Raw genomic sequence first — 19,141 nt, forward strand, 5'->3', positions numbered from 1 at the left:
GGCCAGTGACTTTTCTAGAATCTGCCTATGTGCTTGAATTTGATGTGTAGTTGACTTTCCAGCAGTAAATCCGCATTAATATTGACCAACAATATCCTTTGTAAAATGTTTGTCTTTCAAACAATACGTTGCCGAAGATTTTATACGCAGATGCTAACAGAGTAATGCCTCTATAGTTCTTACACTCCAGTTGATTACTCTTTTTATGCAAAGGACATATTATTCCCTTTAGTCACTCTTCTGATACCAATTCATTCTGCCATATAAGTACTATTAGTTTATGGATTGGTGCAAAAATTTGATCACCACAATTTCTATACATTTCCGAACAGATTTCATCGATTCCTGGGGCTTTATTGTCTTTAAGTTTTAAGACGGCATTTGACATTTCTTCTCTTGTTGGGTCTTCACTGTGTAGTTGACGTTATAGATTTTGTTGATTTTCTACGTTATAACTTCCTTTAATATTGTTTATATTTAGATGTTCGCTGAAATGTTGTGCCCATCTGTTAAGAACTGAGTTTTTATCATGTAGAATTTCACCGTTAATGTCTTTACAAATTTTTAACCGTGGTTTAAATTGTCGACGGCTATTATTTAAGGATTTGTAGTATTTCCTCGTGTGACATAAAAAATGTTAAAGTTATTATAAATGTTTATAAGCTAAAAAGTTAGCCCCTTTTCAAACTATCTCTTAATAACAAATTTAATAAAGTGTTGCACTTTTTTTAATACACCTTAAAAATAAACCCTAATAGAATCGATTAGGGTTTAGTTGAACTGTTTAGGGAAACTGTTCAAGTACATTTGTTTATATAATCGTTCTAAGGAATAAAAAGTTGAACAACGTATATTTATAAACTATTTGGTCAATCTATTTGAAATTTAGCACACTTTAATAACCCATTAACTGCCACAATTTTGAGTGGTTATGTTATATGCCATTATGCAAAAACAAAGTTATTAACATTTATAAATTACTGCAAAATTAAGAGTTTTTTGCAACTATCTTTATATTTTTTGTATTTTAATGTATTTTAATATAGCAACTAGCAAATTGAAGAACTTTTTAAGATATACAATTTTTATTTGAACCATTTTTTTCTAAACCTCATTAGAACGTTTTATAGGCAAAAAATGGTTTTTTAACTTTTGAATGTTGTTTAAAACAAAAACAAAGCAAAATCAGTTGTACGTCTTCACGGATTTTTCATCAGCTACTCCTCATATACCTTTTAAAACTTTCAAATATCTGCATAAGATTTTTACGTGAAATCAATGATTTTTTCCCAGATAGACTGGTGTAATTACATACCCAAATTGGACAGATATTTTATAAATATCACAAAATCTGATGTGTATTATTTTTTGTCAAATTATTGTATTCAAAGAGCTAAAAATCGTATTATAATGTGTAATTTTGCTAAAAACTTGTTCAAAAAAGATCGTGTCAATTTATTGTTTGAAAACCATGTACAGCACCATTGAACAAAATGGTTACTTTTTTATCTGAAAATTATGTGTATAGTAAGAAACAGTCATTACATAAAAACATTTAACTTAACTACATGCATTACGAGACGTTTCTACTCTCTTGCAATGCTTCATAGCATAAGTACGCTCTTCCATTTATTTTGCTGTGGTTTTAAGGTTTTTTTAGCACTGTGTAGCACTCGTTATTTAATAACGCTTTCTTTCATCTTCTCAAAATCCTGTAAGATGCTGTAGTTCCTAAGTTGAAATTATTCTACAGCCTATGTACACAACATTGTTTTTTATGTGATTCATTTTTCGTGTTTTCATAATTTATTTCCAACCGATAACACTTTGACCCATCTTTTATATCAATTAAAAAGCGCGAAATATTCAGCGGCATAATAAAATAAAAGTTCGTGGTGTGAGTGTAATGAGTGTAAACAGTGCTGCCAAAGACGTAGTCTAGCGGATAATTGAGAGGATCTTCTTTCAGAATTACAGACAATTGTAACACTATAATACTACAGATATACCACCTTAAATTTACTTAAGTTTGAAGCTATTTTTCTTCTGAACCGTTGATTGAATTTCGATGATTCTTTTTTCGCATTATGTCTATTTCTAAAGAATTGCTTAATTAATGTTTTCTAAGAAATGTCAAAGTTTTAACCATATACGGGGTGTAAAAATAGAGTTGTGTTTTTTCATCTAATTTTGAAACATCCTGTGTAATTTATTAGAAACAAGCGCTACTTTTTATCAAAATTGCGAGATAGCTGATATTTTCTCTACATTTTTCTTCTATATAAATACCGTTTCTTTCATCACGCCATTTGCCAATCACCACACCTGCCAAAAATTGGTCCTTGTGTTCAAGGGTTCTCAATTTGGCCCCCACCACATCTTTCTGCGAACCTGCTGTATAATATTTTTGTTTTTCTAATAACGCAGTGACTAAATAATATTTATTATAAGAATTGTCCATGTAAGTGGATGACCGTGATTCAGCATGTCACTTATCTACATGACTAGAATCTCCCCATGTCCATTTTGCCCGTTATACAGAAATAGTACATGCCTGAGCAGTGATTATTGAGAACACTGTGATTACTCTACGTTCAGTTTCCTGATGGTCCAAAAGTAGTTGCTTTGGATTATTTTTTCAATAGGTTGCTTTTTAGTCTTCATTTTCTGACATCTTTCTGGTTTATCTCAGAATGATTCTGGTTCGATCAAAAGAGTCTTTAGCAAGACTACCAGCTTTTCCTTTACTTAGTTTTAGTATAAGTTGTATTACTCTCATTGAACGGTGTGCCACCCCTGTCCACTTTTCCTTTTTGTTAATGTTTTTTTATTATGAATTTCAATTTTAAGCTTTTGTTAACAAATATTGTCTTAAAATACACTGGTTCTGCTAAAACATGTATGACTACGCCTTTGGTTTGCATATAAGCGAGGTCAAGACCTCTTTAACCCAAAAATTTGATCACAACAGCTGCGGTGAATTCCAAAACGAAATAGTGGAAATTAAGGAAATTTAAAATGATTTGTGTTAAGTGATAGTGTCGCCAAAAAGTCGAAGTCATTAATCTGGCTAAATGTCGTCACGGGGGGATCTTATTTATGAACCTAGTAGAAGAAGAAGAAAGTACAGAGTCCATGGGTGTAAAAGTTTGGATTATAGATGCTCTAGACAGTGGATGGTGCTTCTATCAATATCTAAGCTGGAAGATGTTCCCGGTAAGATAATTAGAATGAAAAACTATACCTGCAAATACATTTTTTAACCGTTTTTGGCATAGTTTCTTGATGTTTTATAATTAATATCTTGGCTTTAATTTCTATTATTAAACATGGACCGTCAATAATTATGTTAACTTCAAACAATATAACAGGTATGCTTCTTAATGATGATCACGATTTATCTTATTTGATTAAAGTAAGATTTACCAAAATCAAAGCCCAAAAAGGCAGACATGCTTAGTGTGTCACATTCTTGAATCTTGAATATCATTGTGACACCATTGACAGTGTATGTCGTAGATAAGAGAGAGAAAGATAATGTACCTATTGTACTCTGTAATTGTCACTCTCTAGCCCGTCTAGAACGTTCCTGAAGTGGATCTTTGAAACAGAAGTTTGAGTGGGTGTGCTGTGCCAGGTTGATAGGACCAATTACAGCACAAACTCTCAACATTTCATTAACTGCCAGAGACACATCATTTTCATCAGAAAACAATGTGCCACTAGCTGATTAATTTTCTTCTATTTTGGAAATGCAACAGTGGCATTACAATCCTCACAACAATGTCTCGTATAATGATAGGGAAATTGATATTACGATGTAATTATATGTCGATATCTCCACAAATCACCCACTATGTTACTATGATAGATGTGTGGAACCAACGGTTCTAATAAGAGCTTACACTTAATGAGACTCATTGCTGGGGCAAACTGAGTAGTGTCAGTAATGCAGCCAATATTTGGGACTAATCACATAATACAATAGCGGCACTTCTGCAGTCTTACAGCCTAATATTAAATTATGAGATTTGCCGGTATTGATGCCGAAAAGATTGTGTATTTTAATATTTACACCTATTTATAGCCCAAAACCCTTTTTCTTTGAGTTGTGACACTATTACAGCTCATTAGCGATATAATTTGTTTTTTTTTACCGCTTGGTGACTTCCATGTAGCTTTTTGAATGTTTTTATGGAGGCAATATATGGCTAACTAACTAAAATGCATTTGTACTGAAATATTTTTATTAAAATTAATATATTTCTTTTATTGTTAGTTTACGATATTTATAATAACGAATGTACATGTAAAAATAATAAACGTTCTGTTCTATATATTAAACAAAAACAAACAAAAAGACAATTGCCACTGAGAATTTTTCCGGCATTACTTCATCGGTAAATCACCAGAGTTTGTGGGAGTAACCGCCTGGAGGAATCCTATGAGTTGATGGAGCTATATCGGAAGAATAACCTAATCCTAAAATAGGATTGCCGTCTGAAACAAAAAATAAAAATAAAAAACACGATTTTAATGCTTCGTTAATGCTTACCGGTTCTTTTATTCCCTTTATATTTGTATTCGTCGTTGGAGCTCAGTCCTGTGCCTGTGAGAGGATTCCTAAGACAATGCGATGGTCTCTTCACCTCGTGGTAACTATCCTTGTCTCTCATTTTATCTCTCGGCGAGATTTCACTCGGATGAGGCTCCGCTACTTGTCCAAAAGGGTAGGGACTGTTACTGGGTACGTTTTGCACTTGGCGATAAACCTACAGAAACCATAAGTTGAATTATTAATTCTAACAAGTGTTTATATAAGAGAGTGTACTAATCTTGGGTTAAAATTGTGGAGTGCCCTTTTACTAAATAAAATGTACTCATTTTTGTTTGTTAAACTTAGAAATTAGAAGAAGAAGGTACTTAGTAGGCCTTAATATGTTCTATTCTTACTCTGTATTTTGGTATGGACATCGTACTAATCTTGCAAGAAAACTGTATCCCCCTTGTCTAAACTGTATGAAACGAAAACTGCAAATGCCTTCTCGAATTTGTTTGTTTGTATCTGTTAGCCATTTGTGGTACCCATCTTACAGACAATTATTGCTTCACGCTCAATTTAGTCATCTTGGTTGTAACGTCAATTTTTAACAGGTCCGGCCAAAAACTATTCGATAAAATTATTAAATACCCGGTTTTATCGGCTAAAAATAAAGTTAACCTCGTCTATAGCGTCTTAGAATTGTACAGTAGGTTGTCGTTTTTTTTATTTAATGAAGAATAAAGTGCACTGCATTTCCGGCTTTGCGGCATTGGTACTTCCAAGAATGTAAGAAAGCCCGATTATCCCTTCTGTCTACAGTTATGTGACCTTGACAGTTCTAAGATTTCTCATTTATCAGTGCCATCCTAACAGTCAAATTTTCTGTTTCATAACAGTCAGTTTAAGAAATTTTCGCTATAAAAATACCGTGAAGTAGTGTTCGGCTCGTTTTGTTTTTAGATTTTAATTTAGTAATTAACTTTTCATTTTTTTAATATGGCAAGTTGTAGTACTAAAAGGAAAGCTTTGCCTATTAAAGATACAGTGCGAGTTATAAGAGCATGAGAAAGTGGTCGAAAAATTGCTGATGTTTTGTCGGCAATTTGGACTTGTTAATTCGACTGTCGGCTCAATCCTAAAAATAACAAGGACAAAATTTTAAAAGCCGTTAACGAGAAGGGAGAAAATGTTAAAACGATTAGGAAGTGCATTCGGGTGGTGTAGATTTAGCTCTACTCAAATGGTTCAAGCAGTGTCGCAGTTCTGATATTCCTGTGTCCGGGCCACTTTTAAAGAAGAAAGCTACAGAGTTCGGAAAACTGTTTGGTGAAGATTTCACATGCTCTAACGGCTGGCTAGATCGGTTTAAAGCCCAGCTCTCAATTTCATTCGCGAAAATTGTTGGAGAGGCAAAATGTGTGGACGAGAACATGACAGGTGATTAGTTACAAAACACATGGCCACAACTAAGGCAACCATACAAGGATGAAGATATCTTCAATGGGGATGAAACTCTTGTCTTGTCAAATTAACGCCAGACAAAACTTTAACTTTCAAAAATCAAAAATGTGTCGGTGGAAAGCTTGCAAAACAAAGAGTCACGGCTTTTGTTTGTACAAACATGACAGGTACAGATAAAAAAAAGCTTTTGGTTATTGTGAAAAGTTTACATCCTAGATGTTTCAAAAACATAAAAACACTGCCTGTAAACTACACAGCCAACAAAAAACGTGGATGACTTCTGCTATTTTTGAAGAAGAATTGAGAAAGTGGGACAAAGAACTCTCTTAAAAAAAAAAGAATTCTTGTCAGTTGACAACTGTGCAGCCCATCCTAAGCTTAATTTGACCAATATCAACCTAGTTTTCTTACCAGCCAACTTCACGAGAAGGAGAGAACATTACCATCCTTGATTCAGTTTAGTTTTTAGACAATGCGTAGAGTGCGGTTACGTCAGTGACAATTTGTAAGTGCTTTCTTCAAGCTAAATTGACTGTAGTTTCTCCCAATGTTCAGGATGTTGACGAGGATGACGAAATGTCTTTGTCAGAGTGGATACAAAAATTTAATGTAAACCAGAGAGAGTTTGGAACTGATCTTGACTCCTACATTTCAGTAGACGATCAGGTAGAAACATTTCCAGTTTTAATTGATAAAGAAATTGTGGAACAACTGCAAAATGTGGAAATGGATGTTGATGAAGATAATGAAAAAGAAGAAGAAGACCAGGTTTTACCAGTTCAGGGGGGGCATCCACATCTACCAAAGAAGCAGCTCAGATTGATTAAGAACACTACAGAAAAACTTTATTTTTCAGAAAGGGTTGTGCAGAAGAAAATAACTCACTTTTTTCAGCATTAGGGAACTTTTTCATGTAATAAAAAATAATGCTGTAATAAAATTTTGCCTCGTTAAAATTTCATTTTTTCTACCTCTTTTATAATGTCACTCTGTCAATGACGCTATAACCAAGTTCCACTGTATAAGCATATAATGCTTCTCTGTACAGATTTACTGAAAGATCTTAATCTTCACGATAACAAAAACAAATGTACGTTACCTTTCGTGATGGTGAACCATTGACTGAAAATATGTAAGAGGATATCGTGTCTTCTTCCTTTAATGAAAAAATATCGCTGTGATTCTTGTCAATTTTTCCTGAAACATAAGCACTAGAAGCAGACCCCACTCGTTTCTTTTCTGCTGTTTCTTTTTGCGATTGCTTTAATGGTGTTAATGCGTGTATTTCAACTGGCTCTTTGAGAGAATTTTCTAACGGATTGTCTTCTTTTTTGGATTTATCCTCCTTGGTTGGTGCTTCTTCCTAAATATAAACATAATCTATGGTATTTAAAGTTAAAATGGAAAATTAAAAATTATTTTTGATGATATATTTTATTATTTGGTATAATGTGTTTTAATTTGATCAATGATCAACGAGGGGGGATATGATAAATTCGCTTAAAATTCTGCCTGAAAGAGCAGGATGACAAATTAAAACAGTTATGACAAATCTCGTAATAAAGCTATTGACAGTAATACCATATAACTAGCAGACACAACTACCTCGAACACGGGATCAAAATAAGCAGTCGATTAAACAAGTGAAATACAAAAACGGATAGGCCCGACATGGACACCATTTGCCAAACTAAGCCATATTCTAAGAAGTTCAATTCCTATGTGTCTCAAGCGAAAGCTTTTAAACAATGCGTTTTGTACGTACAATCTTATGGAGCAGAGACTTTAATGTTGTTAACTAAACCAAAGTACTGTACGTACAGCACAAAAAACAAATGAGCATTAAATCTGAGATATTTATCGTTAATTAGTACTAATCGCCATCCATATCTTAATCGTCCTCATCCTCTGATTCATCTTCTGTATTAATTATCACCGGTTCAATATCTTCCTGCAAATTGTCTACCGCAAACATTTTTTTTTCTACTTTCTTGACGTGGTTCACATAATTATGCCACTGCTCTTTAGATACGCGTTGGTAAGCTTCTTTTATTAACCGTTCTATCGTTTTTTCTTTAAAATCGACGTTGTTTGAAGCCACATACCTTTTCACTTGACTTCACACCATCTCAAACGGGTTCAGCTCGCAATGGTAAGGCGGCAGTCTCAAAATCTTAACGCCATATTTTTCCGCAATTGTTTCAATTTTGTACTTGTCGTACTCATGCGGCCGCAGTATCCAGTAATTCACTTTTTAGGTAATCTTCCTCGAAGAAAATGTTCTTTTCGATTTGCCAATCCTTGATTTGCCTTTTGTTCCGCAATTTTTTTGGGAAATCAAATTTGCGGCAAAACGACAACGTTTTCTTTGCCTTTCAGCAAGTTTGGAATTACCGTCTTCTCAAACCATTCTTCATATAGATCCCCGTTCATTTCGTCGTGGTAATCCGCGGTTCCCTTCTTGGTCAAGAAAGTTAATTCGGCTCATGCCACAAAACCATTTTCGCTTCCAGCATGAAGAAGAGCAAACCGACGACCTCTTTGGGTTGGAGATTTCAGTCCAGTAGAGAGCCCTTTTATGAAGGCATCTCGTGGATTCTTGATCGTTGTGTCCCTCCATTCCTTTTTGACTGAAGCACCGACGTTAGTCCAAGACTCATCGGTATAAACAAAGTTTACATTATCCTTCTTCCTCAATGGTTTTATTTATCTGAGGTACTTGTGTCTCCAGGATACGATATCTTTTCTTTCCATCATTATCGAATCTTGATATCTTTTACCAGATTCAAAACCCATGTCATTTAGTAGCCTACAAAATGTGGTTTTTAAAAAGCTGGTAGGTCCCCATCATCCTTCACTCGATTTCAGTTTGCCTTGCTGGGCCTCTTCGCGGATGTCATACATTTTGCGAACCGCACATTTTCGAAACTTTTTCCAAAGTAATAGTCAAGTCAAGCTGTTACCATTTTTTAAGTTCAGATAATAGTTCAATACATTTAACACCACACGTTTTGTTTGCACACTAAGAGTTATACCCTGTTTCAAATTCATCCGCTTGCGAAATGAAATAGAACTGAGCTTTCATAGTTTTTGCCAACAAGTTTTTGGTCTAATGGACAGTACCCAAATCGACAAAGAGACATGTTTGCTTTACGTGGACAATGGGGATTAAAACTGATTCGCTTCTCCTAATGACTTCATAATGATCTTTATTTCCCAAAGAATGTGTTTACAATAAAAGCTATTGAAAATTGATAAATATAAATAAGCTGTCGACAATGAGGTTTTGATATATTCTACTTTTTTTATATTATTCTTCCTCATTCTATTATTTAGTTCGAAAATGTAACTCTCTTATTTATACATCGATGATTGAATCATGCTTTAGTTGAAACAATAATGACAATAAAAGGAAAAAGACAATTACGGTTTGATTTCACGTATAGTGCGTCTATATATCCGCTTATACGTATTTCACCTTAAAAGGGATCATCAGAGACGCCTATTCACAGACGCTCTGAACGTGAAAATAAATCTTTCCTGTCTTGGGAAGCAACTCTAACATGGCTTCGTATGGACGCAAATAGCGACATCTGATAATAAATCCGTAAACTAATTTTTCTAAACCAAATTCAGATTTATGCTTTAATCTGTACCGTCTAAGAATTGCAAGGCAAAACAGACGTTGATAAAGATGTTATTAGAGACATGGGGAATCTAAAATTGCATTCCACTACAATAAAAGGAAAAAGACAGTTAAGATTAAGATTAGAACCGGTATACTCTTTATGAGTACTAGAAACCAATTCGCCAAGGATTTTTGCTTAGTTGAGGAGATATGTTGTGGAATGCAATTTAAGATTCCCTATGTCTCTAATAACATCTTTATCAACGTCTGTTTTGCCTTGCAATTCTTAGAAGACACAGATTAATGCATAAATCTGAATTTGGTTTTGAAAAATTAGTTTACGGATTTAATAATGACAATCTTTTATACAATCGCCGGCAATTGTTATATGTGCGCGTATATTCCAGTGATATGATTCTTAAATCTGGTCCTGATGCGCCGCTCGGGGCAAACCGGCAACGTGGTCGGCCGTTCTCCCGTAAGAAATATATTGCCTATCTTACCTGCACTGCATTCTAAGTGTGGCTTCTACTATAGAACACAAGATGGACGGTGGGCAAGACAAATCATGGAATGGAGGCCCAGAAACTATAAAACAAGCCGAGGACCACCGACAACGTGAAAAGAGTAGCGAGAAACTGGCGAAAATCGACCCAGTTTAGAGAACATTGGAAAATACTGAGGGTGTCCTATGTCTAGCAGTGGACGCGATTGGATGAATGAAAATATTGTTGATACAAATTGTTGATACAATTGAAAATTCAGTTGCATTTGCGCCATCTATCGCTGGCCAAGGCTATAGTTTATTTTTATGAACGAGAGAGTAATTAGCATAATTTTAACTGGTAGCTCCGACCACTCCATGGGCGTGCTCAAGATTAATTGAAAAATTACTTTGAATAATTGTAAAAAATAAATGAATTATTTCAGTGTTATAAAGTGTTATGTGTATGTAAACAAAAGTGACCTCTTTTATCACACACTATATTAGAACTGACTGGCCTACATTAAAAAGGGTTTTAAAAAATTCACATTTTTTTTAATTTTTAAAAATTACAAAAGAGAAAAAGAGTTTTTAAAACCGTCTAAGGTATGTTAAATAGATAAATAAAAATATTAATATAAAACTTACAGCTACTTGTTACAAATCCAAATCAGATTCAGAAGATGAACTTTCAGAACCAAGATTTATAATAACTGGCTCGATCATTATATCAGTAATATTGTCCAGCTTCCACATTTTTTCCTCTTCTTTAATAGTGTGATTTACTGCCTTTTCCCAGGTTTCAGGTTTTACATTATTTACGGCCTCCAAAAACAACTGTTTAACATCATGAATTTTAAAAGTGGTATTTTTTCTTGAAACTTCACTCTTTATCTGTGCCCATACCAGTTCAATCGGGTTTAATTCACAATGATATGGTGGGGATCTAAGTACTGTCATTCCACGATTTTTGGCAATTTCATCAATTTCGTATTTTTTAAATTTTTCTTTATGAAGGGCACACAACGAATAAAGTTCCTTTCTTATAGATCCGGGATGGTACGTAATATTTTTTGAACTCAGCCAATTCTGCAAGTCTTTTTTTAACCACTTGGTTGTGGACAGTCCTTCTATAAGTCTGGAGTGATAACTTGCATTATCCATTACTATTACACAGTTCTTAGGAAGAAGATCTATCATTTGTTCGAACCATTCTTGAAAGACATCAGCGTTCATGTCTTCATGGTAGTCACCGGTACTAGTTGATTCAAAAGTTAATAAACCTTCTTCAACAAAACCGTCTGAACTGCCAATGTGTACTATTATCAGCCTGCGTCCCTTTCCTGATGGTGGGTTTAAACCAGTAGATAAGTTATTTACAAAAGCGTGCCTTTGACTTGTAACAGTTTCATCCTGCCAAAATTTATTTGGTGTATGACCCTCGTTGATCCATGTTTCATCAAGATAAAATATTTTTCTTTTTTGGTTTCTCATTTCCTTTATGGTTCTTAGAAAATGTCTTCTCCATATGACAATATCGCTTCTTTCTAATAAAATAGATTTTCTGGGATTCTTTTTCCAGCGGAAGCCTATTTCTTTTAAAAGTTTCCATAACGTACTTCGACTCATTTCTGGGTAATCCTTATCATCTCGAACTGAGACAAGAACTTTATCCAATGTTGGAAATTCTTGTCTAAAGAAGAATTCATGCACTTTCCGTCGAAGTCCTTCTTTAAAATGATATTCTATTTGAAATTTTGGTTTCCCTGGAGCATTACGTGGCATTTGAAAACTACCACATTCCTCTTCTTTAATAACTCTGTAAATCGTAGATTTCCCAACACCAAGTGTACTGCTAACTAACTCAACGGTCTCATCAACACTTTCACATAAACGTTTGTCTGTAAATGATTTAAAACAATTAAATATTAATGTTTTTTCATTAACTGTTAGAGGACCAATTTTTCGGCGTTTACACGGCACTTCCAAATTTTCCATAACACTAGTATACACAATAAACTGCACCTTGCAACTGAAGTACCTACTTTTAGTGAACTGTTAAGAATTTTGAATACGCCACTTGGACCTTCCTATATACAAAATGGAAAAACCCACTATCACATTTTCTGTGGAATAAGTTTAGAAGGTAATTATCTAGTCAATTACTGTCGTAGATTCCTGGAATTAAAGAATTAAATGTTTGATTGTTGAAACCCTTACTTCGTGGAATGCACTCATTTCAGATAAAATAAAACGTTTTATTTTATCTAAAGAATTAAACTTTATTTTGCAAATAGGTAGGTACTTATTAAACTTTTATTGGTTATATATATATATATATATATATATATATATATATATATATATATATATATATATATATATATATATATATATATATATATATATATATATATATATATATAACCAATAAAATAAACATCTTACATTTCTTGCAAATTCATTAGTACCTGTTAACCTCCATCACTCCGACACTGGCAACCTTATTTAGGGATTAGTAGGCCTCACAATTATTGTATTCTATTCTGCTCCAACCTTTATACCTGGTGGTCATACTCAATTTAAAATTGTTTTCCTATATACTTCTGTAAACTTGTTGACAAATATCTGTTTTTCATTGAGTCACCCGTATCAACAGTTTAGGGATTTGCATACATAATTTATTGTTTTATTACTCTCTCATACATAAAAATACACTATAAACAAACTTGACCCAATAATCGAAAGTTTTGTCCAACAATAAATATTTAACAACACACAAACTTTACCTTAATTACTGGCACGTCCTCTACGTTTTTGGGAGCTTTCTTGTCAAATACAGTTTTAATATTATCCGGCACGATGACTTTTTCGACTACTTCAGTGCTGTCTATTGAGTCTCTTGATAAAACTGTAATATTGTCGACAGGTTCAGTGAGTTTTAGATCTGGCAGACTGGGCTCGTTATCATTTTTCTTCTCGGTGATCTTTTCTTCATTGGATTCTTCCATTATACCTAAAAGTGTTTAGTTAGCGGCAACTGGAAACATCAGTATTGTACCAACTAATATAGAACATCAACTAAAGTTCTCAATAAATGGACTAAGAGGGCGTATTAGGTCTCTTATTACAGTAAAAACTTCTAATAGCGACCACCCTCGGGAAATTAAAAGCTGGCCGGTAAAGAGGAGTGGTCGTTTAAGAAAGAACATAAGAAAATTAAAGCAACTGATCTGTATTTTATGTTTTTATTAATATTTTAAATATTATTGAAATTAATTATTCATTTCAATTTTCAATTATTTATTAAATGCAATTCAATTTAGTAATATCAATTGAGGTTGCATATTTTTCTTGGGCACACTGTATGGTTAAATTTTTATTTTTTAAAATAATCGCAAATTATTGATTGCTTCATACTTTTTAATTTATTTTTCAAAAATTCAGATTTACATTTTATTAAAATCTTAGAAATATTTGTGGACATGTCACAATTGTTCTCGTTAATAAAAAAGTTTTCTAAATTTTGTGAGACTTGTGACACAGATTTCAGATAGGCTGGATATATTCGACATTGGAATAGGGTTCTTTAAGGTTCTTTCTCCTCGGATTCAGAGTTAGGGATAGTTTCATTTATTTCTGCTAATTCTTCAATACAGTCGTTGATGGTCAATTCTCTACTTTCTCTTGATACATCACTATCAATCAAGGCAAATTGTTCTAAATACACTAATGCGTCTTTGATGGTGGGAAATACTTGTCCAAGTGGAATGTTATCATTCATTATTATGGTTTATATTTTTTGTTCGTTACTTATTTAATAAAAATAATTTTGTTTACAAAATTTTGCTTACAAAAATTGAATGTATTCCCGAACTTTGAAGAAAACTTAAAATATCTCGGAAAGTAATGAGTTTAGGTATAGGGAACGCTATATAAAAATAAAAGAGTATCATAAATACAATATTTCTAAAAAATAAAATATAGGGTGATCCATTTAAAAAAATTGAGAAAATCGTAATTTTGTTTTGTAGTTCATTCTGTATACAAATTTTAGTCAATGATTTCAATTCAACTTGATTTAAAAACTACAATATATTGTTTACTTTATTATATAAAACAAATAATTGTTTATGCATTACTTCTTTATATACATGGTATTGATTTCATAGGGATTTCGAAATAAAAATAGTCTTCTTCTTTAAGTGCCATCTCCGCGACGAAGGTGGCAATCATCATGGATATTCTGACCATCTAGGCAGCTGCTCTGAACAATTGCCTTGAGCTGCAACCAAACCACTCTCTCAGGTTCTTCAACCAGGAAACGCGTCTTCTTCCTACGCTTCTCCTACCCTCTACTTTTCCTTGAATTATGAGTCTCAAGATGTTGTATCTTTCGCCTCTCATCACATGTCCGAGATATTGCAAATTCCTTTCTTTTATTGTATTTTCCATTTCCCTCTCTCTGCCTATTCTCCTTAACACTTCTGTATTCGTGACGCTATCTACCCATGGAATCCTTAACAATCTTATAAATGTCCACATGTCAAACGCGTTAAGTCGATTTATTGTATTCCGGTTTAATGTCCATGATTCAGCTCCATAGTAGAGTACACTGTGTACATAGCATTTAATTAGCCTTATTCTGAGGGACAATGTCAGATCTTTGCTGCATAAAATCTTTTTCATTTTCACGAAGTTGGCACGTAATTTTTCAATTCTGACTCTTATTTCCGCAGTATAATCGTTATTTTCTGTGATTATCGTTCCCAAGTTAGTATATCTTTTTACTCTCTCAATCTGCTGGCCGCCTACCGTTAATATTTCGTTTGTATTGTTGTTCTTGCTAATTTTCATGAATTAGGTTTTTTTGATGTTAAGAGAGAGTCCGTATTCTCCACTATATCTTAATATTTTGGTCATTATTCTTTCTAAGTCTTCCAAGTTGTCGGCTATTATGACTGTATCGTCGGCATTCCTAATGTTGTTAATTAAACTTCCATTCACTTTTATGCCGACTGTCTCGTTTACCAAAGATTCTTGTATGATTTCTTCAGAATAAGCATTAAACAATAACGGCGACAGTATGCAACCTTGCCTGACCCTTCTCCTTATCTCCACTTCTTCTGACACTTCTCTTCCAATTTTCACATTTGATCGTTGGCTGTAGTATAAATTTGATATCAATGTTACATCCCTCACATCCAGATTCTTGTTTTTGAGTACTTCTATAAGTCGTCATGTTTCACCTTATCGAATGCCTTGTTGTAGTCTATAAAGCATACATAAAGATCTCGATTACCATCCACACATCTTTGGGTCAGCACGTTAAAAGAAAATAGTGCCTCTCTTGTACCCATTCTATTCCGAAATCCAAACTGGGAATCACTAATATCCATCTCCAGCTTAGCGTGTATTCTATTATGGATGATTTTTAGCAGGGTTTTTAAGGTATGTGACATTAGACTGATCGTTCGATAATCACTACATTCTTTGGCATTTGCTTTCTTTGGTAGACAAATAAATATTGATGTCAGCATTTCACGTGGAATGATTCCTGTGGAATAGATTGTGTTCAGTAGTTGGACTAAAAGATCTATGTTTTTTTCATTGACCAGTTTTAGCAATTCACTTGGTATTTCATCTGGATCAGCAGCTTTATTATTTTTCATGGACTTTACTGCATGCAGAACTTCTGACTTTGTTATTTCGGGTCCCTCGTCTTTACTCTGATTATCTTCATATGTATTTTCCTGTCTCTGGTCATGGAATAATTCCTCTATATATTCTTTCCATATTCCTAATTTTTGTTCTGTCTCCACTAAAATGTTTCCTTGTTTGTCCATTAGTATGCTTGAGGTTTTTTGTTTTGCTACACCCAGCTAATTCTTTAACTTTCTTATGGAGATTGAAGTTATCATATTTGTTTTGTAAGTCTTCTATTTCTTGGCATTTTCCAACGAAATAAGTCTCTTTAGCTTCTCTTATTTTCCTTCTTATTTGATTATGCAGCTGTTGATACTGAGTTATGTTCATATTCTTTTGCCTTCTTCTGTCCTCCATCATTTCCAAGATTTCTTCTGTCATCCAATCTCCTTTCTTGCATCTGTTGTTGTGAGTTCTCTGCGATTTGGTTCGATAATTGCATTTTTAAAGAATTGCCACTGTTGTTCTACATCACCATCAATTGATTCCGGTGTGGATTCTAGGTTTGCATTAATTTCTTGTTTCAGTTTTTCTTTGACGTCTTTTGATTCTAATTTTTGTATGTTTAGTTTATCACTTTTGTAGCGTAAATGTATGTATATGCGTAAAATAATATATTAGAAACACTTCTAAAACTAAATACATTGAGATAACACTAGTAATTAATGTCTATCAAATTAATCATTAACAATTTAATCTGAAAACCAATTTGTCAATTAGATATTTCCAATTAGAAGAAACCATCTTATCAGGAGGAATACATTTCGTCTTATGTACATTTACGTATGAACTAAGACCACATCCTACGACAATTCCATTCATAAAGAAAACATGTATGTGGTTATCTAATTCGTATTAAGAAATAATATTTCCTGAATTACACAAAACACCGATAAACGGGACCACATAGATGTACTTAAATACACTGGTCATCACAAAATTGAGGTTATATACGATGTTCATACTAGTTTTAGAACCAGTAATGTAGTAAAATATGAACGCAACAACGTGTCCCACAGTTGATAATAAGTAATCAATTAATTTAACATGTGGATTCATTTGCGAAAATTTCCAAGCAATAATAGATTACAAAAAAAGTATTAAAGAATATACACAAAGACAAACGTAAATATCAAGAAAATAATAAATTGATAAACCGGAAAATAAAAGAAGTCAAAAAAAATAGATATCGGTCCCTTAAACGTCAATAAATTGAGGAATGTGGAAGTAGATAATGTCACTTCCAGCACACAAAAAGGGTTAAAGAAAAAAGATCTTGCAGCTTAGAACTTTTTCGAAGTGCTGCTCCTAAGCTTAAAATAACTTTTTAATGATTTCCGACCTCCGATAGGAAAAAGGAACCTAAGGAAGAAAGGTATCTCTACTCGCAGAGGAGTTTCCTCGTTATTCGTTTGGTCTGATGAGTAAAAATCGATGTCCATCTCGAATACCGGAATGTATAGCATAAAAATAAACTTAAATATAAAAATAGGTACTTACAAGTTAAATCAGAACATACAAAAACTATCTCTGGTGATATTTACACATTGATTTATGAAAAAACTTAAAAACTGTCACCTGGTATGTCAAACAAAATTGACTACTATCGAGAAAAGTCGCTGCTTCAACTATTTTGTGACGGGAGGTATTTTAGATCTGCCGAAGTTGGAAAAGCCTGTTTTGTTGTTGATTCGCATTTAGAGACACAAGTTTTTTTATTTATAATTAACATAGGACAATCCATTTTAAGATCAGCACAATTCTTAATTACTTTAGACGTACGAAAAGAACAAGGGAACTGAAAAGTTATGATCTAAAGTATATTTGGTATTAAGAGAGAGAGAGAGAAAGAATTCACGGGCAAGTGGTAGTCCAGGTGGTATCTGTTCCAAAACACCCTCATTTGGATAAACCGTATATTATGATTCTATTTTTGCTGTAATTGTTACGAAATATTATTAGAAATGAAAATTTCACTACTTCACTTCACCACTTCAAAAGGTGGAATAAATTTTGATGCATATTTGTGAAAAAAATTAGAAAAATTAATTTTTTGTCTTGCCGGGACATTCTTAAGGTCCGGCCTGGTACGGTTTTTAAAAGATTTACCACCTCCTTCCCATAAAAAAAACCATATCAGGATAATCATTCATCATATTAAAAATGACTGTATTGCTTCTTCGTCCCACAGTAACCTTGTTACTCTTTCTTTTATAAATTTCGGTTTCATACGTATATCTACTTTCGTCTTTTCAAAATTTGACACCATATTTTCAGGCCTTTCCTGGAATATACTGCCGAAACAGTAACCTCCCTCGAAATGGTACGATAGATTCTACCTCTGCAGGAATCTTTAGTTGCTTAAAATTCTTAGTCAACGCATCTGTGGGAGGTTTTATTTTATAAAGACAATCATCTTTAAAAAAGAAAAGACAGTCAAGATTTGATTTCACGTACTGCGCATCCGGTTATACGTATTTCGGCCTAATAGGCCTCATCAGAACGGCTTTCGCAGTCGCTCTGCACGTGAAATATCACACATATCACAATCATCTTTATTTGTCGTTTCATTATCAGAAATGAAGAAACCGTAGTATGACCTGGAATCTATTTCTACACGTAATATGGCGAACAAAATAATGCCAATACAGAAATTTTGGCGACCAGTAATCTGATATTTTTGGTAATTTAGCTAGTCCCATATACAACAAAATGGCATAGAACTTTTCGATTTCTTCTGAAGACACGTCATTCCACTTTAGTTTGTACGTTTTAGCATTTTTGTAAGTTTCCAAGACAATAAGTTTTAAAATATCAGAATCAACAATAAGTGAAAATTTCCACAGGTCCTAAATTGCAAGGAACATTTATTCCGCTTTCATCAGTAAAAGCAAATTGTTTAAAAGATGATCCATCTACATCATTCCACGAAATTGCAGTCAGTTGATTGACATTTTCATTACTTATTGCTAAATCTGAATTGTGGCTGGCAGTTTCAGACTTGGGTTCCGATTCAGAGCTGGGTTCATATTCCGATTCCGAAAAGGGAAATGGTTTCTTGTCACTACCTTCTAAGATTTGGTTTTCACAACGGTATTGCCCTGTTGGCCTGCTAGTATTTATATCTTTATGGTCCTCGTCCTCTTGTAATTCATTGTCACTCTAATCACTTTCAACAATTGTTTCTAGATAAAAAAAATGTACGTTTGTTACCCCTAAATGTATTTATATAAACTTAAATTTATTACCTTCTGCTTTAAGCTTATTGTATATACCATTGAAGTAATTTTTGTTCATCTTTATTGAGTCTTTAAAGCTT

At 33.5% G+C, this 19,141-nt stretch overlaps 2 protein-coding genes across 6 annotated transcripts in view; one reads left to right on the top strand and one right to left on the bottom strand.

The window, feature by feature from the left end:
• C3G (C3G guanyl-nucleotide exchange factor) overlaps positions 1–19,141 on the top strand; it is a 117,555-nt gene that overhangs the window by 12,151 nt on the left and 86,263 nt on the right. For 2 of the 5 annotated variants that reach the window (XM_072528928.1, XM_072528929.1), the window contains exon 2: positions 2,972–3,216. The exons of 2 other annotated variants lie outside the window; for them this stretch is intronic. In XM_072528928.1, coding sequence (XP_072385029.1) covers positions 3,075–3,216 — 142 coding nt within the window. In that variant the 5' untranslated portion in view covers positions 2,972–3,074. Of the gene's footprint in view, positions 1–2,971; positions 3,217–19,141 lie in introns of those variants that run through there. One more of the 5 variants, XM_072528930.1, reaches the window with a different exon arrangement.
• LOC140438133 (uncharacterized) lies at positions 4,230–17,442 on the bottom strand. The gene is made up of 5 exons (XM_072527846.1): positions 17,323–17,442; positions 12,906–13,132; positions 7,104–7,367; positions 4,556–4,772; positions 4,230–4,500 (listed from the first exon to the last, which is right to left on the bottom strand). The coding sequence occupies exons 2-5, from the start codon at positions 13,125–13,127 to the stop codon at positions 4,406–4,408; spliced, it is 798 nt and encodes a 265-aa protein (XP_072383947.1). The 5' UTR covers positions 13,128–13,132; positions 17,323–17,442; the 3' UTR covers positions 4,230–4,405.

This window comes from Diabrotica undecimpunctata, chromosome 4, assembly GCF_040954645.1.
Source record: "Diabrotica undecimpunctata isolate CICGRU chromosome 4, icDiaUnde3, whole genome shotgun sequence".
Lineage (NCBI taxonomy): Eukaryota > Metazoa > Arthropoda > Insecta > Coleoptera > Chrysomelidae > Diabrotica > Diabrotica undecimpunctata.

What these genes read in the sequence shown, in the direction of transcription:
- LOC140438133 (XM_072527846.1), bottom strand. Translation starts at nt 13,127, where the DNA reads ATGGAAGAATCCAATGAAGAAAAGATCACCGAGAAGAAAAATGATAAC. An exon ending in ATGGTTCACCATCACGAAAG is followed by an intron (nt 4,773 to 7,103) that starts GTAACGTACATT and finishes TGGTTTCTGTAG; the next exon opens with GTTTATCGCCAAGTGCAAAA. An exon ending in TAAAGGGAATAAAAGAACCG is followed by an intron (nt 4,501 to 4,555) that starts GTAAGCATTAAC and finishes TTTTTGTTTCAG; the next exon opens with ACGGCAATCCTATTTTAGGA.